Source organism: Triplophysa rosa, linkage group LG13, assembly GCF_024868665.1.
Source record: "Triplophysa rosa linkage group LG13, Trosa_1v2, whole genome shotgun sequence".
Lineage (NCBI taxonomy): Eukaryota > Metazoa > Chordata > Actinopteri > Cypriniformes > Nemacheilidae > Triplophysa > Triplophysa rosa.
In genome coordinates, this window is record NC_079902.1 from 12,894,672 (window position 1) to 12,919,569 (window position 24,898).

At 40.6% G+C, this 24,898-nt stretch overlaps 1 protein-coding gene across 1 annotated transcript; it reads left to right on the plus strand.

Moving 5' to 3' along the window:
• Positions 1-1,681: 1,681 nt before the first annotated feature.
• apln (apelin) lies at positions 1,682-23,606 on the plus strand. The gene is made up of 3 exons (XM_057349496.1): positions 1,682-2,124; positions 15,515-15,687; positions 19,753-23,606. The coding sequence occupies exons 1-2, from the start codon at positions 2,058-2,060 to the stop codon at positions 15,679-15,681; spliced, it is 234 nt and encodes a 77-aa protein (XP_057205479.1). The 5' UTR covers positions 1,682-2,057; the 3' UTR covers positions 15,682-15,687; positions 19,753-23,606.
• Positions 23,607-24,898: the final 1,292 nt, after the last annotated feature.

Here is a 24,898-nt window from a genome sequence, read left to right on the forward strand (position 1 = left end):
ATAATGTTGTAAAGCTGTGACAAGAACATCTATTAAGCACATTTAAATGTGCCCTTAACAACAAAAACAGTTGTTAAATATGTATTTTACACATTGTAAAGGTGCTACAAATTTGTCTATTGCATATTTCATAGGCATTCCAAATTATTTTTATGTTTTTAAAAGTCAAATAACTAAAAAGGAACTTAATTTAAACAATTATAAGCTTTAAATGTAGGTCTCACAACTTTACAGCATATTTTGTCCTCAATTGCTCCAGCCTCTCGGCGACACATTTGTACTGAATTGTCTTTGCAGCGATGTGACTTCATTTAGGCACTGAAACCGGAGGGGGCATACACAATTTAAATTGGGCTACATGAATGTAACTTGAGTTTGTAAATACACAAACAAATGAAAACAATCAAAACGAACAACAATAGGACACACTGTATAAAAATACAATGCACATCAACTTAGCATCTAAATGCATGGCTGACAAACGTAAAGAAAACTTTATATTGCTGAAAGGCTTAACACTCATCATCAGGATGAGAAACGAAACCCTGCCTGTTTATTGGGCGAAGGAGAATTTGAGCAGAACCCAGTTTACCTCTTTTCACTATAACTTGCTGATTCTCATCAGGCCTTTTGTTCTTGTAGAGAATGGAAATCTATACAGAGAGCAAAACAAATGACTCAGAATCGGCCAATCAAAGAAAACAAGAAATGCAGACAAGGAGTCTGATAAGTTTTCCTCAGAGTGCCTTCCAATGTGAAACACAAGCTGGAGAAAAGTTTTAAAATGTGCAGACATAATGTCCAAATGTTTTTACAGCATTTATTTATGTTGGTTAAAGGTTTTTCATTAAAACTGTTTAAATAAAATGCAGAATAGATCATTTTTAATTTTTGCTTAAAGGGACAGTTTACCTAAAAAAAGGTGGTCTAAAGGGGCCACAGCTGTTTGGTTACCAACGTTCTTTAAAATATATTCTTTTGTGTTCTGCAGAAGAACTTCATACAGGTTTGGAATGACATGAGGGTGAATAAATTAAGTTTTATTTTTGGGTGAACTATCCTTTAAAGTGACCAAATGCACTTATGGACTCTGTGCAAACCTCATGATGCTCTCCCAGGCAGCATGAGAGCTTTTCAAAGCCCATCTTGTGTGAAAGCAAGAAAATCTGACCTCATCTACAATACACAAGAGTTCACATGATCACAAATGTATTTATTTGTCTAGCGACCTAAAAATACTGCCGAACCTTAAATCTTTTATATCATAACCTTTGTTTCAAAATGTCCTAACCCCTAAAACTTAAAATGAGTTTAAATTTAATTTTGAATATCAGATTTTCAGTGTGGTCTTAGACTACTAGCCCCCACTGCATACGTGGTAGATGTGATAAGAAAAGCCGCTCTCATCTTTCCATCCATCTCATGTCCAGGTCTCATGTGGAGTTGTTTTCGGTGGTTTCCAACATGGACCACCGAAACCATTCTGAAAAGGGTATCTGTTTAGATATTATCATAAAGCCCTTCCTCTCTCTCTCTCTCTCTCTCTCTCTCTCTCTCTCTCTCTCTCTCTCTCTCTCTCCACAGTGGGAGGGTTAATACAGAAGGTGGTGTGGGGGAGAGGCCCCTTTCCATGACCCCTCGAGTCAGGGATACATAAGCGACGTAAAGGAACTCGGGCTCCTAATCCAAGTCAAACAGCTTACGCAGAAGTACCACTGAGGCTGACTCTCTCCACGCTAACAGCTTTACAGGACCTGGCACGAGCTTCCAAAACACTAAAGGAAAACCGAGCATCCCCGCGGAAGAACCGAGACAACCGAAACCTGCCCTCGATCTCAGAGCGGCGCTGTCACACGCTTGCACACAGATATACAAACCCACTGTCTCTCTCTTTCTCACACACACGCACAGACAAACGCACGCACCGAGGAGCAAACAGTCTCTCTCCCTTTCTCACTCTCTCTCTCGCTCACTCACCCTCCCTCCCATCCACACACACACACACCACTACAGTATATCAGCTAGCGACTCACAGAGAAAAGGAGGGGAGAGCAGAAATGAATGTGAAGATCCTGACGCTGGTGATTGTGCTGGTGGTTTCTCTGCTGTGTTCAGCCAGTGCTGGTAAGTCTGGAGCGTGACGGCTGCCGCCCGGAGCCTCCCATGTTTATCTTTTTTCCTATGCTGTTAGCCTTGGGAATGGGCAGCTGTAGTTGATCAGTTACCCAGCATGGTTAGCCTTCTGGGGCTGGGAGAGGAGGCAAGCGGCACCTGGCTGCATGCTGTACTGCACTGCAGAGGTTTGGCTTGTTATTGTGCTTATTTCACGTGAAGTTTATCATGGCATCCGAGGATTACTTGCTGATTTAGAAGGACTTGCAATGATGATTCTTGCTGGTTTCATGTATAGCTTGGCTTTCTAGGGTTATGTGCTCTTGGTGTACGTAAGGTAAACGCTTACGTGATATTGTGGTGCATCTAATGTGGTGTTAAAAACGGCAGATGGTTGTATAATTCATTCAGTCGGGTTGGATTTCACGCGAAAAACGCCTGGAGTCTTGGCACTTACAGTTACTGTAGATGTTTCAAGGTGGATTTCATCTATTTCTATGGGCTGTGCCACATCATCGAAGGTATTTTCGTTCTATCACTAAGCTGAAGGTGCACAGATGAGGAGTTTGGATGCTCAACCTGCTATTCTGTTATGCAATTGCATTGAAACATCATATTATTTATCATCCACCTCTAAGCATAACAAAGCAAAACACACAGTGCTTTCATCAAGAAGTCTTAAAGCTGAGCGCTTGAGTCAGGTGACCAGTGGCCACCCTGCAGATGTGGTGCAGGTAACAGGCTCGTGTTAAAAAACAACTGTGGCCCTTGTGTAAACGCCTGAATCTCTCTAAAGTCTGACACCAATCCATGTGCGACTGCTGGGAAGCATGTGTGTTTGAGAGGAGGGGAGCTGAAGTGTGTGTACGTCAAAGAGTGTGTGTGTTAAGGGTGCTGGCTAGCAGATACTCAGCGTATCAAACAGCAATCGCGCAGAGCACCTTACGCCCCGCGTTTCCACGCGCCTTCAGTGCTGCTATTTTTATCTCGGCGCAAGCAAATGGGAAGCAATTAGCTTGCGCTACGGTCAGTGTCGTTTTTCATCCCCCCTGCATGCGTGCGTGCGTGGAGCACGTCCAGCTCCATTTCCTTAGGCTGTGGATACTGGACGGCTTTGGCTCATAATGCCCGATCTGGGTCCGGGTCAGAGCGCTTGCTTGTTCCCAGCCTTCCGTTATGACTAGCATTATCTCCATTGAGAGCATTAAGCATGATGAGGTGGGGGAGAGGGATCCGTGGGGAGCCGGAGCTGTGCGCTGTCGCGGGAAGGTGTTGGAAGAGGCTCGGTGTGTAGGCAGCGGGTGTGAAGCCTTTCATCTCAAGACAAACGTTTTCTGGGAGTTTTCTGGAAATTGCCATCTATTGCCAGAGCAGGCGCGCGTGCGACAGGGTAATCGGGGCGAGGTTGAAATAGGGTGGGGACATGCGGGAGAAGTCAAGGTGCAACAGGCGACGAGTGCTTCATTACCTCCACCTCAGGTAGGCATTTAGTGTCACCCAGCAGAACGGCCGTGGTCCTGCTAATCTCATCTCTGCATACCTCAATCTGCTCGCCTTGTAATGGGCTTCCCCTTAAGAATGGGTAAATCTTCCCACATGAGCCGTTCATAATTCATCCTGAAAGCAATCTGTCTTCCACTCTCATTGCTCTTAAGCCTGGTATGTAAACACTTCATATTGTGGAAACAGTTCAGGCACTCCGGGTTGTCAGTTTGAATTTGATGTCGCAGTCTCATCTTCCAGAGTCACGGAAGTGAGGGATAGGCACCTCGAAAAATACAGTAGGCGATTCAGAAAACAACAGACGAGGAAGCAAACACGCACACATGCACGGATGCCTTGAGATGGTGTAATTTTAGCTGTCTGGTTTGTCCTTTGTCCAGTCAGAGTCGAGCAGGTGAGAGCGTGGAGATCAGATCTCAAGCGTTATCCGTTTGAAATCAGCTCTGAGCGAAGGGGCGATTTCACGCAAACTGTCAACAATGCTATTATGTGGTATTAAACTTTGATGTGGCGTCGGAGATCTTGCGCGGACATGCCTCTCTCGCGTGAAGCCGCGCGTCCTGAGTCAGCGAGACCCCTGCAAAACAAATAATGGGCTCATTAGGAAATCTTCAGCCGCACAATGTTTCTTTTTAGAAGAAAGAGGGAAGAGGGCAGGATATTTTGAGAAACAACACCAGTGGCCCTGTGCTAACAGCATGCAGGAAGCATTAAATCATAACTCCGTTTTTTTCCACTCGCTCACCTAATGCGAAGAAGGTGTTTGCGGCTACAACCTTGATAGGGGCCGTGGAGAGAACACAAATAGGCAAAGTTTTCCAGATGTCCAGCGATAACATGGTAATAGCGGTCGAGCAGCATGACAGAGATGATCGCTACGGAAAGGTCATTACAGGATTATGTAGAATCATTCAGCAGTGCTTTGAGGTGTGATGGAGTTTTGGCCGAGTTCCTCTGTTTCACAAGCGTACACACACGCAGACGTGCACATGCTCACACATACGGTGCACGAAGAAGGTCAATGACTCAGATCTGTTTTATGAGTAAGCTGGATATCCACTATGGTGTTTCAGAAATGATGACTGGTTAACTGTGATACTACAGTGTGATTTATCAAAAATTGGTAAATGAAGTATATACACACTGAAATGTTTGAATAATAGCTAAATACTAAAGAAACAGTTAAAAGAAAAATGTAAATTATGTGATTTTTAGAAATGCAACCAAACACAATTTAATCATTTTTGAACTCACATAAATGATTTTTATTACCTTTAAAAGACTTTGGCCCGGTTTCACAGACAAGGCTTAGATTAAGCCAGGACTATGCCTTAGTTAAATTAGGATATTTAGGTCGCTTTTATTAAAATGCCTTAGATAAAAAAATTACTGGTGTTCACCTTGAGACAAAACAATGGCACTGACATATTTTAAGATATAACAGGGCAATTTTATTTCAGTTAAGACAGCTCAAACTTTCATTTTAGTCTGGGACTAGGCTTAAGCCTTGTCTGTGAAACCAGGCATTTAAGTCAAAGCGACTACTGTTTATATATTTATTAGATGCTTTTGGTGTTGTTTTGTCCTGGTTGCTGTCATTTTATAGAAAGTCATGTGAAACAATTCTTCAAAACTTTCTACGTTTGTGTTCTTAACACAAAAATGGATTGGAAAAACATGCCAGTATTTTATTTTCTGAGCCCTTTAATGTAAGATGTATTTCAAGAATTATTGTTTGTACTGTAGTTCTCATTGTAACAGAGGAACACACGTTCATTTGGGCCCTCGGCTTTGCCCAGCAACTTGTTGCATCTTTTAAAAATAGTTCACAAATATCTGCTGTGGCTTGTGGAAGTGTTTATTTGCCAGCTACACAGCTCCAGACTTTAGAAACCAGAAGCAATAAAAGTGTGCCCTTTACAAAAGAGTACATTTTCTGAGCTCGATCATTATTCACGCCACAAAGACATAAGAATAACCTTTCAGAAACACTCCCCAGTGGCTACAGTAAAGCGAACGTCTGACGTTTGTGACTGCCATACACCAGCATAAAGCAATTCAGAGCCCTCTGAAAAAATCAAATAACCTCCACCTTTAAACAGACGCAGAGAAGAAATATCCTGAAGGTTAGTGATGAAAAGAGAGAAAGAAACAAAGAGAAATAAAAAGTGCGATCGAAGCTGTGTGATACGAAGAAAACCCTGTACAACCTTCTTATGTGGTGAAGAACACAGGCACTAAAATATTAAAAGGCCTTTAAAACTTCACAGCTGGTGGTCTTGCCTGCCTTCCCAAATTTGCAGGTGGACAAATGCGGAAAATACAAAGGACATGAATTACTTCAGATGCTTGCACTCCTGCTCTCTTTCAGAGCAACACTTATGCATCTGGCTTAGCTACATGTCTCCCATACCCACAATCCCCTGGGTCACAGACAAACCATTAGCTAGACCCCTACCACTAAACATCTGAGAACACATCCCCTCAACACCCCCAAAATCTGCCTCTCATTGCCTGACTTTTTAATTAAAGCCAGATATACCAAACGTCTGACTGCATCCATTGGGAACTAATATTAACCTGATTTACGGCTCCCTTTTCAAATATTTAACATTACATTATTGTGGTTGCGATACAATAGGAGTGGACATTTTTATGAACAGCATGGCAAAATGCAGAATAAATACTTCAAAATGTGCTTTAATTATTTTCATGCTCAATTTGAAAAGTATGGAATGAGAAAGACAAGAGTACATAGGACCGCTTTCTGACAAAAGAAAACTACACTGTGTTTTGCACCTTTACCAGATTATTTCATGTCAAATTAACTAGATTTTCATAAAGTCTGTTCAGAAACACAGCTGAGGACCGAATGGCTGCTAGAAACTAAATGGCTTGTTTATGAGAAGTGTTGGAGAGTTTTTGGAACACTTTATGGATGCGTCCATTGGGAGGACCCATAATTCCAAGCCTCGGGGATCAGGATATCTGTGTTATACCTTTAATTTTATTGCTCTAAATAATATACGGCCGATATAAACCCAAGACACAAAATCCTCGCTGATCTTTTAAATGGAGTGTAGTGCATATTAAATGAGGCCGAGGCACCTCTGTACTTGTATCACTCATGAACCAACGTCATATAAACTAAAATGAATTCTTGTTAAATCTTACGTCTTTCAGTTCGCTGTAAATACATCTGAATAGCTCACTTGACAATGTTTTTCAAATGTCTGGAGGGAGCAAATCAAAACGTAAATATATTATTCAAGTAAATCCATAAAAATATGCATTTGTCTGTTTGTTAATACCACATCTTATATTTCATATGAAACAAAGAATTCTGGGGGAAAACATACCATGCAGGCCTCACGCTGAAAGAATAAGTCTGTTTGTAATACAAGCATGCAGAATTTGGAAATGAGTTCTGTAAATATCTACAATTCAGGCAAACAGTTTACTCAGGGATTGTGAAGCTTTACATTTAATCTTTTTGGGGTTAAACACTCCGGTAAATACAATAACATACATAAACAAAATCGGAAAATGAACTGACCATGAATGAATATTACCTGTAACTTCGCCAGCACTGACCCACAAAGTAACCGTGAGAAACAGCGAATTTTATACAACGAAATTGCGTCTTTGTCAAACGTCCTTGCTAACACAACAGAGCCATTCACCAGCGAGCTGTTAACCCCACACCAAGCGATGTCCATTCACATGACACATATGTGTCTTTCATGACTGATTGTTTAGAGATGAAAATGTGTGATCTCAGCTGGAAATATCCCAGCATGCACTGGTAGGCACCCTATTCAGCTCTCACTCAGCAGCTCGGCACTGGGCCCGAGACTGAAGTCTGCACCACCACACTATCTTAAAGACAGTATGCATGGTTTACGGCTAACAACACAATAGTCGGGCTAGATGTGGTTCATGGCCAATAAAGAGCCGGTGGATTTCATTGCTGTTTCTAGAGATTAAGGCAAAAGACGGGAGCTGTACCTTCTTGACCATTACTGACATGCTGAGTTTGAGCCGACCACTGCTGACTAGGTCTCAGGAGGTAAAATCCTGTTTGCCCTGGAAGCCAATTCAGAAGAAATCTCACTTAAGATGCTTTGCATGATTGGCTCTCTGATTTCTTTGTACTTAAAGGTCCAACCTGTAGTAACCTCTACCCAATGATTCACCCCTGCCAGACTGAAGAGCTGCTGAAAAAGTCAGAACGAGTCTTAATCAGCCTTCTCTCAGTTTCTCGAGTTCTCTCGGCACATCATTAGCAGTCGAGGTGGCAGCCGTGGCGCTTTGAACCTGCAGCTCTCAGATCATTCGGAACCGGGCCATTTCTAACCACATTATTATAGCTTAGCACTAATTTGGGTCATGTGTAGTGTGCTTGCGAGGCTGCGCACCATCTGAGGCTGTCAGGAATGATCAGAGAACAGAACGGTGACAAAACGCTACAGCCACTTTTATCAGAGTACAACTCGGTGATAGAGCTCAAAGTGGAGCAGTTTTCGGGGGTGGGGTGTGGGAAAGTCAATGAACTACGGAGTAAAGTTTTCTTGCAATTTTACATTTGGGGGATCGAACCTAAGATCTTGATTTTCCTAAAGCCACACTCTAGCAAGTCCCAAAAGTCAATGCAAGCCTTCATCTCCCCTCGCAAGTCTCGTGCTATCACGCGAGCACACTACTGAATATCAAACAACACAGCTGCAATGAAAAACAGAGGAAACCACTTTAACCACCGGCCACAGGATTGACAATTCAATTCAATTCAATTTTATTTATATAGCGCTTTTCACAATGTGCATTGTTCCAAAGCAGCTTTACAGGAGAAAATAAGAAAAACACAGAAAGGTAAAACACAGCACAGTGCATGGTGTTTATAGACCAAGCAAGATCATTATAATAAATAATATCTAATAAATAAATGAATAAATAAATAAATGCAGTCTCCTGGTGAGCAAGCCAACACTGCACTGCTGTGGCGAGGAACCAAAACTCCAATGATGAATAAATGGAGAAAAAAAAAACCTTGGGAGAAACCAGGCTCAGCCGGGAGGGCCAGATCTCCTCTGATGTGTCATAGCTGCACTCAGTGACCCCGACCAAAGCCACCGAGCAACGTCCACGAAGAACAGGGAGAGCCCACGAGCCGCGACCCAGGAAGCCCCACCCGCCGAAACCGTGCAGGTCCAACCCGGTCCCATTCCGCGATCAACAATAGACAACAGCCAGGGAAAAATAGTAATGGCATAATTAACTTTATTCCTCAGCTGTCCGACATCGACCACAAAACAAGACCAAACAGACCAGACCCACACAGTCCCAACAATGAAACGCCCCGAACCACAACCAACAAGCCCCCCCACTCCCTACAAACACCCACCCAGCAACCTCCAATCAAAGTCACTGAGTGCAGCTATAACTTAAAACTGCTGTCATGTGATGTAAGTTTAGCATTAAATACCAAGTATTGTAAATTTAGCATTAATGTGACAAGTAGTCTGTCTTTGCTCTCAGTTGGGGATGGAATTGTCTGACCTGGGCCGGTCAGATGGTCGCCTTTTTCTTGGGTGGTGATGGAATTGCCTTGGATGGAGCTGGGATGGTCAATCAGTCCGCAGGCTCTCGCAGGAGGATGGCACGGGATTTTCCGATGTAGCTGGCGTAATCTCTAGTTGGGGATGGGCATATGACGTTCATCTGGGCCTGGCGGAATCTCTCCCTACCTCGGGATGGGCATCCCGAGGCGAGGGCAGAAAGAGAATAATTAGCGTAGCTGCTGTTCATTAGCTATGTATTAGTGAATGCTTGGCTGAAAAGATGTGTCTTTAATCTAGATTTAAATTGGGAGAGTGTGTCTGACCCTCATATAGTATCGAGGAGGCTATTCCAGAGTTTAGGTGCTACGTATGAGAAAGCTCTACCCCCTTTGGTGGATTTAGTTATTCTAGGTGTTATCAAAAGTCTGGAGTTTTGAGATCTTAGAGAGCGTGATGGGTTGTAGTGTGGTAGAAGCTCTGTTATGTAGGTAGGGGCTAAACCGTTTAAGGCTTTATAAGTAATAAAAAGAACTTTAAAGTCAATACGATACTTAATGGGTAGCCAGTGAAGGGATGATAACATTGGGGTTATGTTATTCGTATTTTCTGGACCTGGTTAGAACTCTGGCAGCTGCATTCTGAACTAACTGTAGATTGTTTATTGATGATGCAGGACAACCACATTGACACAAAGGGTTAAGTGATCATTCTGTCTCCCTCGCCCTAATAATGGACCTGTGCTGAAATTTGTGATGGAGGAAACCCAATCCATTCCGACCCACAGTGTCGTTGGCTTGTTCAAGTAAGTGCCTTTCACAGCGGCTGCCATGGAAACTTGTTTTGAGAGCACGCTTGAGATTGGTACCAGTTTATGCCAAGGCCCTGTGCTACTGGTAGGCATGCGATAAGCAGCAGCTTCAAAAACCCCTCCGAATGCGAGGCTGCTTATTTCAGATGCTGCTCAAGGCTTGCTTAACTTAATTTCCATATCAGAAGCGGTATATTTAGGGACATAATAGCACACTGTTAAGAAATTTGGTGAGGCACACTGTAACAAGGTCTCATTTATGAGCTAGGCAAGTGATTCATACCAGTGTTTCATGCTAATTAACGTGTCTCAATGTAAGCATAATGCTTATGATCAAGTGTGACTAGCTAAAGGATAGTCTTAGCGGCATCAAATTGGCATGCCTGCGTGTGTGGCGGAGAAAAAAAGCAGCTAAGTGTGGAGCTCTCTTTCTCTTCTGCTGTACTGAATGAAGGTCCTCTGAGATGCAGGGGATCACGCCTCTGACGTCACACGCCGCCAGCTATGGTTACACCCCCGTGGGACTCCACGCCTCTCATCGCACATATGCAGAGCAACACTTAAAGCACAAACAACCTTCGGAAAACATGCACACACACGCATTCATTCATAAAACATAAATGGTGTGCATTTGCAAATTCTTTGGCTAAGGGCGGTAAAGGATGCATTTGTTTAGTGAGACCGAGCAGAAAAGATGCAAGAAACCAAAATGTATTCTTACGTGTGCATTTGTCTCCTAAAGCAGCGATTCACGACCAAGGGTGTCTGGAGAGAAGTTGCGCTTTCCTAAAACCTTTAAAACAGAAAAAAATACTGGATGTTTATTGAAGATTGAAGATTTTGTTTGTCATACACACCATTAAATATAATATGATATAATACTGTAATATTTTATATAATTTTATAGTATGCTACATTGAGAAGCTATTCAAGGGCTGTAAAGGATGCATTTGTTTAGTGAGACCGAGCATAAATGGAACATCTTTCATAGTGCAAGTTGCAAGATACAAAAATATTGATTTTATTAAAGATTACATTTTTCCTACACACCATCAAATATAATACTGTAATATTTTATATAAAATTATAGTATGCAACTTGCAGTGAAATCTGGCAAACTGTGCAAAATATAAAAATATGAAATAAAATTGATGATAAAAAAGAAAATGAAGATAAAGATAAAAGCTCAAGTATAGATAAAACAAAACAATAGAAGTTTAAAATAACAATAAAAATATGTAAGGAGTCAGAGGGAATAAAAAGCCACATTTTTTTAGTTGCATTCTATAGAACTCTTAGTGCCTTTAATAATATAAATAATAATGCTAAATGAAATCCATAAAATATGATCGTCAGTACGGTTTGTGTCTTACTGATGTTAACTTTCAACATATGAACGTCATCTCATCAAACAGAGCAGACATTCATACATTAGACTCAACACAAACACTGACAAGCTTTAGGCTGCTATTACAAACAAATGACGACATAATACACAAAAGCTCACTAACACTTTGTATCACCTTTGACTTCTGATGTGGCTCTTTTGCCTGTATCCATTATGCATGACGGCGGAGACGCCCTAATAAGAGCTGTTATGACTGTTATGACTCAAGCTGTGGAGAGTGAGAAGCTGGATGTCTGACAAATAACCAGGCACAGTTTTCTCATCATGCTGCATCCATCTTCCTGTTCTGTACTGCTTTCTAAAAAATGGGAAATAACACAGATTATTTTGTAAACAACGTCAATAAATCAATACTATGATTATTACATTCTGTAAACAAACCAACCTAGCACAACAAATTTTGATTCGCATTGACTGTTTGTTGCGTACGGTTGAGTCAAGATGGCCAGTGGGTGGTGTTAGAAGGGGAAACGCATAAGGAGAGATAATGCACGTATTACAACCCGCCATAAATAAAAGCTGCCCTCTCCTCACCTGGTTCTGCTTTGCGTGTAAGTAGATCTAATCTCTCACTTCCTGGAGCGGTGAGTATAAGATTAGATCCATCTGTTGCCCTCAGCCTAAAGGTCCTCTGACTAGCCTAAACTTTATAGTTATTGAAAGTCGTGGCTCTTTATTTATGTGTTGTGTGTATTGTAAATTTAGGCCAGTCCGAGACATTCAGCAAACCATTCATCAGATACTGTTCGCCCTTTATAAACGTTGCCTACACCGGGCCCCCTCTCTGGATAACTCTCTCGGCTATGAGGCAGCGCTGGGATTTACAGGGACACACTATCAGACACAAGGTGTCCAGGGGAGGCGAAGCACTGCGAGGCGGTCATGTTAAAAAGTCAACTTAATGGATAGGAGTGTGGTGAGGTGGGACAGGGCAATTGGAGAATAGACACTTCCAGCCACTAAAACTCAAAATTGTGGTGACTTCCACATATTGGTCTTGGCAAAATTCTTACTTTATTACACTTTAATTGGAGGGTTTTGCAGCCTTTGGACTTTCATTGGAAGGATAATCCCAAAGTCACACTTAAGGGTTCAAGGTCTTTAGAGAAGACTGCTGTATCGTGAGAAGCATCTATCAGAATATAACTTGCTTGTCATTCGCTGGTAAACCTGGAAGGTATTACAGCAGTTGAAAGTAGGCCCTCTATCAGCACAGATCTAATGCAATAAGGAGGCCAGAGCATTTTCATTCCTGTGAGGGTCTGGTAAACAAGCACACAAGTTAAGGCAAGATCACATCAGCATATGCCATCTATTACGGTATATCCACGGTTATTGCTCTTGTCACTTTGCATTCGCCACAGAGCCTGGAAAGATACGGCAGCCCTCTGAGTAACTCAAGGAGCTGTGCAGATTGAGAACAAGCCAAAAGTTGTAAAATAGACGATAAAGGCTGATTCTAAGTGCTCAAAATATCCCTGATCTAATGCATGTCTAAACGTTAATAAATAGTTCTTATCTCAACAGAGATCGTTTTTACAAGCTTTCAGTACATGCCTCCTCTTGTTTGCAGGCCAAAATGAGAATTTTCCGAGAGATGTTTTCTTCTCAGAAGCTAAGCGGCGAGCAAATGCTGCCTGTCAGCTCGTGATGGCAGGAAACATCTAAATCGTGTCATTACGGAGGGGGTTATGACAGACGCAGAGCCGGGCTGATGTACTGTGTTCGGCTCAGTCGGTCCAGGTGTAATTACAGCTTCTGCTGCCTGCCAAGATGAACATTGTGTGGTTGCTCCCTCAAAGACATTTCAAGACTATTGCTCTTGCTGTGGGGGACAATATATTGGGCTGAATGTGATTGTGGTACTGAAAAGATAAGAATGGGGAACACATTCTCTTGGCAATTAGTGACTATTTTCTGAGGCGGCTAATTCATATCCATTCAATCTTTCACACTATGGGTGTGGGGCTTCATTATTGCTTTATTTCCAATACATTTTCATACGAATTCCTATAAATTAGCCATCTCATAAAGGAATTCTCATGAGATCTCCGCTGCGACCTCTAGTCTCTTTCTCACACACGAAAATCTTTTTAAAGTGTTTTAAAGATCCAATAGGATGGGACATGTCCTATTAGTCCATTGGAGCAGCTCAGATATGGAGCCTTTTTACATGTTAAACCGCCCAGATTAGCAAGACATGATTTGAATGCAGACAGAATGCGTAAACCTGCTTTATTCATTTTGTACGTGGAGCAATAGCAGGAGGATAATGCTGGGATTAGCATGACGGGTTTTAGTGTGGTTTCCTTCTTTCACGAGATGTTGAAATATGCAACGGAGCTCTTTTGTGGGGGCAAATGAATTAACCCACTGTTCGGGGTATTAGTCTGCTGCAAACGTGTAATATGTCAGCTAAAAGCGATTAGCTTGCGAATAACTCGTATTTGAGTTGTCAGGAATTTACAAAATACAGTTTGAGGATATTTGAAGCATAAGCTGCCTAGGAGCAACATGTTTAGCCCTGTTACCACACGCACACTGTTAAACAACATATTGTGGCTCATAGACTTGAATCTCTTTTAATGCTGCATGGTTAGCGGTTGATATAAGATTACGTAGCTGCTTTTTATTATGAGCAAAGGAAAAACATTATGTTACTAGCAATGACAAAAACGTTACTTTTTTGTAACCTTTTGTATTTAATATAATACGATTTTGGGTCAACATATACAACTCAAACTGGGAAGAAGAATGTAAAGCAAACAGTTCTGGGGCACTTTTGACTACCACAGTGATTTTTCCGACTATGGTAGTCAATGGTGGCCAAGAACTGTTTGGTTACAAGCATTCTTCCAAATTTCTTTCTCTGAAATTGATACAGATTTTGAACAACTCGAGGCGAGGATGAGTAAAAAAGACAGAATTTTCATTTTTGGGTGAACTGTCCCTTTAATATCTAAAAGTTGTTACATTGGGTTTATTTTTACACTGAATCTTATTATTTTAAGAAATTGTTTGGGGTATATTTTCAAAAAAAGTTGCTCCCTGAAGTCTTCCTAATATTAGTTGTCTGTCACTCCCTAGGGAGATGTTAGGAATGTCTTGACCCAATGAGAGTAATCTCATTCAAGTTCTCGCTGGGAAAAGGTTAATGGGATTCTCTGTTTACTCTCAAGGATAGGCATTTGTTGAGCTCTTACTGAAAGATTCCTTTTTTGAGGAGGTCGTTTTTTCCGGCTGCATGTTAGCATGTGTTGGAGTTAAAGACAAACATAGGCACAAAGGTTAACGTAGAAGGAAATGAAAAGATGATGAATTGGGAAAAACCGAATGAATTAAACAATAATGTGCAAAGTTTGGAATAAGGAATTGGAAAGCAGTGGCCTGAACACACACCAAGAAACATAACTGTTGATTGACCAAGCAAGCTTTCCCATTTATCTCCTTCAGCAACGTAGACTCAATTTCTGCTCCAATAGCTTCCATCATTGGGAACACTGGGAACTTTTTGTGGAAAGACACAAACAAAACACCAATTGAGAACCTGAATGGGAGATCAGTGACATCAGATAGTGGCACAGATCAAGGTCTTCCCGAAACCTCCCAGAATGTTTGTTCTCTCTGGACGACTTGTTTGATTTTTCTAAAGAGGTGAGAGGTTAGAGACGCATTGATGTGGATCAAGCTGTGGATATGAGACAGGCTTAATGGATCTACTCACACTTATTGGAAGATGACTGGAAACATCTGGGCAAGCTCACATGAGGGTGCGTGCAGGCACACAGTCGCGCGGGCAAATATGTGCTTAGGACAGGCGTCTCCGCAGTGCTGTTGAGACAGACACTTGGTGATGGGAGAAGTTCAAAGCTTTGGATGTAAACAAACCTGTATTATAGGTCATAAGTCATATTTTATTCTAGAGAATATAAACGAAGATGTAAGATTGGCTCAACCAATAGTGTGGCAGGGCTGTTTGTCTATTTTGCAATTTTGTGTGGTAAACACTTCACCTTTAAGTAAAAGTCACCTAGGTGCTTTAAAAATGAACAAGTGCATGTAATTGTGTATAACATGTTTGATCTTTTATTACATTATTAACACATACTCTATTTATGTTTGCAGGTCCAATGGCCTCCACCGAGCATAGCAAAGAGCTCGAGGAGATGAGCAGCATGAGGACTCCTTTGCGGCAGAACTCCGCTCGAGCCGGCCGGAACCAAAGACCTTCTGGCTGGAGGAGGAGACGCCCTCGACCCCGCCTCTCTCATAAGGGGCCCATGCCATTTTAGAGCAAGGTCAGTTTGACATATGATACTATAGCAAAATAATGTGTAACCTCAAAGAACCAATAAGAGCAAAACAAAATAACCAATATGATACAATATACATTTTAATTTCTAAATGGAATGGTTCTGTGAAGCAGTCTTGAGAGAACCAGCGCTTTTCTCCTTTTCTGAGTAATGTACATACTGAGGGAAACTGGAAAAGCTGGAGAATAACATAAGGAAAAGAAAACTGTGATTGACAGAATCCAGCTCGCTCATACACTTCTTTCATGAATTATAAATTACTTTTGGCACAGAAAAACTGGACTTCAGACTGCCGGCCTCTGTGGTCCTCTTCCAGTAGATCTACAAAAAACATACAAAGTGGAATATAATACATTGTAAATGTTGTATTAAACAGACATACCAAGAATACAAATTTGATTCCATTATTATTCCATTATCTTAATAATGCCAATTAAGATCACTAACTAATAATAACATTCATTAAAATCCCGAACCACAAGAATATTTAACTAAATGTCTAGATCAACATTTCTTCAGGCAAATACTTTAATCTTTCACTTCTTACAAACACGGTCTCTGTGAAATTGCCAGTGATGTAGCACCCAAGTCAAGATTTCAAAGTAAGACAGAATATCATTTACAAAGTCAATAAATAACAGCAGCGTATTTGACAGATCGTATCAGAATGTTTACCTTTTATCATTTCAGTCTTTGTACTGAAAAGGTGACCCACAGCTTTGCAGCAACTAGAGATTTTAAAAGAAAGAAAAATGGATAACAAAACCTGACGATAAGTAAGGTCGAATTCACAGCGTTCTCACACATGGCCCCACAGACCAAGATGACTCGAGACGGTACAATATCCCCACAGGAGTCCATAACACTAGCCTGCCGAGTCTTGCCATAAATTAGCCTCATATAAAACTGAATCTATGGAGAAAGACAAGTCAGCTCTTTATAGCATAGTTAATCGTTTTTAAAAGGGGAGAGAGATGAAAGCATTAAACGCTAAGAAATCAAACACGGTTTTACAATCTATGGTGAATTAATTTCGCCCAATATTGCCTTTTGGTAAATAAGTCCTATTCATTTGCATCATCAGTTCTAAAGGATGATGAATTATGATGTCACAGGTAAACACAGAGCAAGACCTCTGCATCTCAGTCTATACTCAGGGGACAACTCTTCAAAGTGCAGCCCGTCCAATAAAAAGCACAAATTCTTTTGGTGGCAGTCAACGCTTGTTTGGAACCCTAGAAAACTGGCAGCATGATGAGGGTAAGCTGCAGGAAGTTGTAGCTCCATTAAAAGGAACGCCTGAGTGGCTCACAATGTAGACTCCACAAACAGCCCTTCAATCCCAAACAAGACGACCATTTCCCTTTCATTCGGCTCCTTCTTGCCCTGCTAGGGTTCAAAGTTCACGTCTTTAGCACATTCACCCACATTCCTTTGGGCCCATTTGAAGAGACAAGCGTGCCAATCAAGACCGAATGTGCAAAACACTGAACCAAACTCTTTTTGTAATCCAGAGTAATCCACTTTACAGTTAAAGGTCCAATGTGTATATGTGACATCTTAGCTCTGACAACCACTGTAGTACTTCGAAATGGAGCGGGGAGGGGTGGACTGAGCTGATGGTTGCAATTCGCAACCTCACCACTAGATGTCGCTAAATTGTATACACTGGACCTTCAATATTTTTTAACTGTCAAAATGAAAGACTACTAACTGTTATATTTGAGTTCTATGACATTTAAATTCATTTTCCTGGCAGACATCTTATTACCAAAGAGACTTGCCAGAACATACAGCATGTTGTGAAAATCACTGTATGACACTGTACAGTAAGTCCATTCCCCAAATGGGACTCCCACTAAAGTGTCTGACCCGCATCTGGCTTGTGTACAACAAGTCACATTTTCCGCAGTGTGAGAAACGTAGACTCACACTTCATCATCTATAGCTAAAACGGGCACAGAATGACCGGGGCAATTAACTCCCCTCAAGAGCTGATAACAGCCAGAGAACCCCACAACAAGGCAACAGCGGACACACTTAAAAGGCTTTTCTCTTTTTTCATTTTGCTCAGTGTGCCAGCTGATGAGAAGCATGTCTTCATTAGAAGCCTAAGCAAATGCATCGCACATTGGATGGGTTCAACCAAGAAGTTGACACCGGATTACATTGTCGACAAGCTGAAAAACAAACTTCTTATCTTGACAGTCTCCTAAAGACCAACCGATCTAACTTAACAACATGTCGTGTACAGCATCCTCACTGCGAATTGAAAAGGAGGTTAAAAGCTCAGCTGATAATATGAGACCTGAAGGTTGCGGTAATGGAACACAATCAACACAAGAACAGCCCATTACAAGATCCAGATGCCACAACATATAAGAGAAACAGAATGCATTTAGACTGTCTAGTACAAAGGCACTGCAGACAGCTAGAAAGTCAAAATCTGGCCCATTCAGTACCAAGGGAGTACAATTAGAGAGCGACTGACTGAAACAAAAGTGCCCACACATCCTCTGATGTCATAGAGTGCACATAAACACAACACGTGATAACTCACAAAAGCAGAAACGGTCCGATAGGAATCTTTGATCCTGTACTGCACATGACTCGAACGCAGAAATATGCAGGTGTAACAAAGAAAATAAAAGATAGCCCTTATCGCTCAATGGGCACTGTTGTACTGAAAGAAACCTCCGTGACAGCTACAGCCATATTATGAAGTCATGTATAAAACACAAAAATAAACACGGGTCCAAAAGATGACCTCACTGATCTACACTGATCACTCGCTCAAAGAGTAAAAAAAACAAAGATCCTTTCTGATGTGATGTCAGGGCTGCTAGTTATAGGCAAAAATCATATTCACGATTGTTTTGGCAAAAACTTAGATCACTGTTTAACATAATTACTCTGTGACTTTGAAAACATTTGTTTAGGGGAAAAAAATAAATTAAAATATTTTATCACTGGATTCAATTGAAAAAATATGTAAAAAGTAGGTCAAATAAATAAAGTGTAAATAACACATTTAAATAATTGATTTAATAATAATAAATAAAAAAGAAGATACATTAAAATAAATGAGAACAAATATGTTGCACACTGGATTTAAGGATTTAATAACACATTTTTTGTGTTACAGAATTTTAGCACATTATGTGCCATTTTAACACATGAGTCATTTTTTGTTGATTGTGTTAAATAAATAAAAGGGACAACACAAAGAGAGAGAGAGAGAGAGAGAGAGAGAGAGAGAGAGAGAGAGAGAGAGAGAGAGAGAGAGAGAACACATTGTGTTGTTCACAAGAGTTTACTGAAAACTCCTAAACATACATAAAAAATATCTGACCAAACCACAGTCTCGCAGGGAGTTATTTTGAGCTTTTTGTACAGAGAAAGGAAAGGAAGGAGGTGCGCTTTGTGAATTTTTAACGAAATAGGAAATTAGACAATACTTGTGAAATGAAATGCAGCAGAATAATCATTTTATCTCTTTATTTTGTTTCCATAATTTTTGAAAGCCAAACGTTACAATTTACTGCAATTTATTAATGGTACATACTGTAGCTCATTGTGATGTTTTTTGTTTACGTGCATATTTACAATTTTGTTCCAAAGGTTGTTCTCATTTAGACTAATCATGATGATGTCAATTAGTAACTGTACAGAAAATCCTCTGATGCTTCATTGTACCATACTGGCTCTCCTGTTTTTACCAAGTGGTTGATGTCCTTAGGGCAACATCATGTTGACCCTGGGACAACATTTAAATCAACCAATCAGATTTCAGAAATAAGTTTACAGTTAATTTTAAGTTTAATCTTCCAACCAGGATTAGGTGCTTCTCAACCATTGTGTTTCACTTATCATTTCCCTCTGATTTCAGGGGTAAGTTATGGTTTGGGTTGGGGTTTGGTGTGGGTTTAGGTTTTATTTATAAAAATGTTGTCCTTAGATCAACAAAATATGTTGCCCTGAGGACATCAACCACTTGGCAAAATCAGGTAGAGCTTACCTTACTCTTGTTTTCTTTTCTTTTGTCCACAGGCACAGCTTAAAGTGCCCTCCCCCTTGGTTTTGATTTCTACGCTCTTCCTTTGCCTTGGGGGGCCTTGCAACAAGGGGCCTTTGCTAGCCCAGCCTGAAGAGTGATGTCCATAGCACCTGCTGGTTCTTCAAGCAACTCTTCTTCTGTCCACAAAAAACCAGGACAAGCCACTCACCCTCAGCTCTACGAAGAATTGTGGGCCGGGAAAGGGGGTGGGGGGTTTTGAGCCCAAGCTATCAGATTCTGTCTCTCTCTCTCTGTCTGTCTCTCTCCTCCTGTGGTTTTCCTCATTTGCTTTCTAGAGCCCTTTCATGGCCACACTTTGCATGACGTGTGAGCAGTGGAGAGCCTGGTCCAAACAGTTATAGTCTGAAAGCGTCAGTTTCTTCTCCGAGGTGTGCTAGTCCAATTCTCTCCAGCGTGAAGGTGACCACAGCGCTTTGTTCCATTGCTATCAAGTGGTTTGTAAATGATGTTTATGAGGGAGAGAAGTGGCAGGGAACCAAAAGTTATGGCACTGTTTTGAACTTCCTCATCAGGGTCTCAGGCCCAGTACGGTCAGGTCAGCATCTTTTAATTTCATAATCCATTTTATCATCTCACCTAGAACACAAAAACAGTCTGACGTCTCCAAGAGAGCATCTTAACTGCATCAATTGAGTTACAATTGCAGATCATGCAATTACCTCGGAAAATTATTGCTTTGTTGAAAGGATATAATCAGGTTTCCAGTAAATGACACATCCACGCCACACATCTCAATTACATTTCATCCATCTTCTCACGCGACCCCATCGTTTCATTGTGCCGTCTGATGGGCATTACACATCACCCTACCAATGAACCATCAGCAGTCAGAGGCTTAAACATAAAGCCACATTGTCTTGTTAGAAAATCACACTCCACTTTGATGAGTGTGAGATCATCGGTCCCGAGCCTTCTTCTCCTCCCCCATGACACACACTGCTTTATAGCAGAGATACACGACTGTTAACCGGCCAGGGTGATCTGCTGAACACGGCAGACCATCTCTCCTTTTTAATGAAGTGCCAAACAGCAAATCTACTCTACAGTGCTGCCTGGAGAAGTAAACATGTTACCTCTCATTATGGGGAAGCATAACATTTGACCACATATGCATTTTGCCACATTTGTTTTAAGATCAAATATAAAGGCAATGGTAGCAGTTTAAGTTTAAAATACACCAGACCAAAAAAAGCTTGATATTTAAAGGCTGTGTTACCCCCTTGAAACGGTTCTATGACACAACTCTAATGCCTTTATTTGACATATTACTGGAATTTCTTATTGGTTCTCATTCTTTTGTTGTCATCTTTTCAGTTTATTTTCTCAGGATGCTGTGACAGAAGTCTGCATGCTCCTATATTACATGCATTTATTTAAGAAACACACATGATTTGTATCTGCACCATTTAGCTTCGTGTTTATGCCGTAGCTACATATCTACGTTTATACAAGCCATTATTTGTTCTCTCCTCATCGGGAGCAGTTGCCTTTTGGGTTTGAGCTTCTTTAGCACAGGTGGCTGTGATGGCCGCGGTCATTAAATCCAATTGCTTATCTGTTTTAGATGGCTATTGAAAAAACCCTTCACAAGTCACGTAGAGCTCGGTGAAATCGGCAAAGAATGACCAAACCTACCCCTAGCTTTCAGCTGAATTATCTTTATGATGTAATAATGATAGTCATTAAGCCCCAGTAGTCCCTCGAGGTCTGTTTTGACTTTACTTGTAGCTTTCAGTTAGATACCAATAATGAGGCAGAGATAAGAGGCTTTTACGAGACTGTTAACTACACCTAATTCCGATGCTTAACTAGACAACATAGTTTTTTTAGCATTCTGGTCCCTCCGGCATTTGCCGTTTGTCATTTTCTCTGTGGATTTGGAGGATCTGCTGTTTATCCTCAGCTCTTCATAAGAAACCACAGCACCGACACACCCAGCCAAGCTCACCATGATTAAAAATGTATCGAATCTTAGGGGGCTGTGAATACTAATAATTCCATTCACGCCATTATTATTTTACACGCTGAATTTCATTTCAGAAAGCGCTCCGCATCAGTAGGTCAGAACGCAGAGATGAGTTTCCATTTGTAAGACTGGAGCAGTTGACTTACAGTACACTCCAAAACGGTCAGAAGAGTACTGATAGAGGTGCAGAGTAATGCCTGTATCCACACTGTTATTCATGAATGTATCTTTACCATCTTCACTAGAGCTGAACCGCCCCTCCGGTGAGGGACGTCGAGTAGTGTTTCCGTTCAGTTCAAGCCTTGAATCGCGAAAACCTACCCTATCACTGCTACACACGACAACCAACCCCAAACCCCCTTCCCACTGATGGTGATGGTTATCTCTTTCATCAAACATCCAAAGACAAATATGACAAAATCCAAAGCTTGCTATAGAAGAGACCCCTATCAATCATTTGGCATTCCTCCAACACCTCTGTACGGACATACAAGGCTACACTTTTGCAATTCCATTATGCTGCTGGAAAAATAAATCCTGAAAACGTCTTTTGGCATGTAATGGTTTTCCAGTGTCTTGTGACAATTAAATTGACTCATTCTTGTCTAGCTGGTTGTCCAAAGCTTACTTTTCTCGAGACCGCGTGGAAAGCTATATTTTATTTTTGTGTATATGGTCGTATACAAGCGTAGAAAAATTTGTCTGCTGCACAATATGTCGTGGACACAAAAGAGCTTTCACACCTTCGTTTGCTGTCTGACTCCGTCCGTCGTCGCCATCAGCACATCGGGTTCATGGAGCTTGTGCCGCAAAGAATAGTCCAGACTCCAAACTGAAAAGGCAAACCAACATATTATACTTACAGAGCACAAATCATTTTCTATATATATATTATTTTTTATTTTTAATGAGAAAAGAGCTTATGAGAAACTCATTCCAATTCTTTCGTGTGTTTCAATCCAGTTTGGCTCCATTGTTACGTCATAAGTCCTATGCACTTGTAAACCTTTTCCTTGAAAGCAAACAAGATGTAAGTGGAAATGGATTCAGCAGGTGTTTGTATGTTAAGAATAGACATGTGGAAGTTCTTGAGAGTTCCTCAACGTCGTAATGATTTAGAAAGTCAAAAGGCAATGGACATACAATACAAAACTGAATTGGTCCATTAGGGCACAAGTGCCCTGCTTTTATCACACATTTGGTCGCTTGTTTTTGATTAGTTTGTCACAGCGCATGTTAAATGTGGCGACTAACGGAAAATCAATCTCAACAGTTCACAAATGTCTACAACTGAGCAAACAACTAAATAACTTCAGCCATGAGCGAGACGCTGAGAATGACCTAACAATTCAGTTGCTTTGACTTCACACCTACTGTATAAAGAGCTCTGTGATTCAAACCTCTATCCAAAACATGCATTCATACACATGGTCTGTTTGTTAAGCACACCCATCCATGTCGAACGGTCTATGGAGAACTCAAACTCAAATGTTTAACCAGGCCGGCATTACATCAGTATTAGTAGGCCACATTAAAGCAGCATTGGTATTAATCCTCCTCTTTATTTCAGTGGGAGGTGTGTGCTCATCAAAGTCACCTGGCCAAATGTACAGTCCCTGTCTCTGTTTTGATGTTGAACTGGGCAAAAACAAATGAATAAATAAATGAATTAAACAAGTGTATCAGAAATGGTTGAAATACTGTGTACATATTTGAACTTTTTGTTTCTAATTTATAAAAGATAAGCTTTAGCTCTTGGAGTACTTATTTTATTTTTTCCTTTCATGCGTAGCTTTGTGTTTTTATTTTCTATTTCTGTAAAGTGTGTAAATATATCTTTATGATAATAAGTAATATTAAAAAATCTTATTTTAAGAAAGAAGTGTGACTTTGTCCTTTTTTAACTTCTGATTTTCTAGGAGTAATTCATACACTGTTAAAAAACGGTAATATTTAGGCAGCTGGGGTGCCAGAAACAAATAGTTTAAGAACAATTATGTATAATACAATTATGTTATTTTACTCTCAACATAAAATTTACATTCACAGTCTTCTGTAATTTGACATTTGGCATTTCAAAAATACATGAAAATTCTGTAAATAAAACAATACAATTTTGGAAAATTACAGTATTTTTTACAGTATGAGTATTACATGACCATAACTGGTAACACTTTACAGTAAGGTTGTATTTTTTAACATTAGTAAATGCATTAGGTAACATGAATTAACAATGAGCGAAATAGTTTTACAGCATTTATTAATCTTAATTTATTAATGTTAGTTAATGTCAATACAGTCGTTCATGTTAGGTCATGTTGCATTAACTAATGTTAACAGTATATTAGTAAATGCTGAACTCTAGACTAATAAACAAGTATTGTTCTTTAGTTCATGTTATCTAATGCATTAACTAATGTGAACAAATACAACCTTTTTGTAAAGTGTTACGCAATAATTAAGGTCATAATTTGACTAATTAGACTCACAAGCATAAATATAAATACAGGACTATTTTGGTACCACCATATTATTTTATAACTTTATAAAGATAACTAGCTATGATCAACCATACAAAAACAAAAGTTTACACTTAAGAAATGTTGTCTGGAAAGTCTAATGCGGAAATTTAAGCCGCTAACCTTAAGAGAAGCACTAACATTACTTGATTGAGAAGAATGACTGTTTACCCACATGAGCTCAGCAAGTCAGAATGCAAAGAACAACAGAAAATTAACTCCACTACATTAATTAAGCATCACAAGTATTGTAATCATGGCCTCATTCTTTGATTAATAGTTGATATACAACAGAAAAAGCTCTATATGGTCTGTCTGCAAGCCATTCCCGGTTGCTCTCTCCATTGGGAGCACTCTGGGAAGTGTCTGCTTAACATGGTGAGCCGACATGGCCTGACAGGCAGTGGGTCCCCATTGGGGTGTTCGCACCCCGATCCAGAGAGGTTATGTCATCAAACCTGGGTCAGCTGTATAATTGGGCTGGGGGTCAGTGAGGTGATATGGACCATGACAATAAAGATCTAAAGTTACAGTGCAGATCTGGCTAAGGAGCCCAGACTGCTCCTTTAACAGCTCAGGGATCAGTGAGAGGAGTTAACAGCAGTCTGTTCACTCTCAGTGCAAAAAAAACCA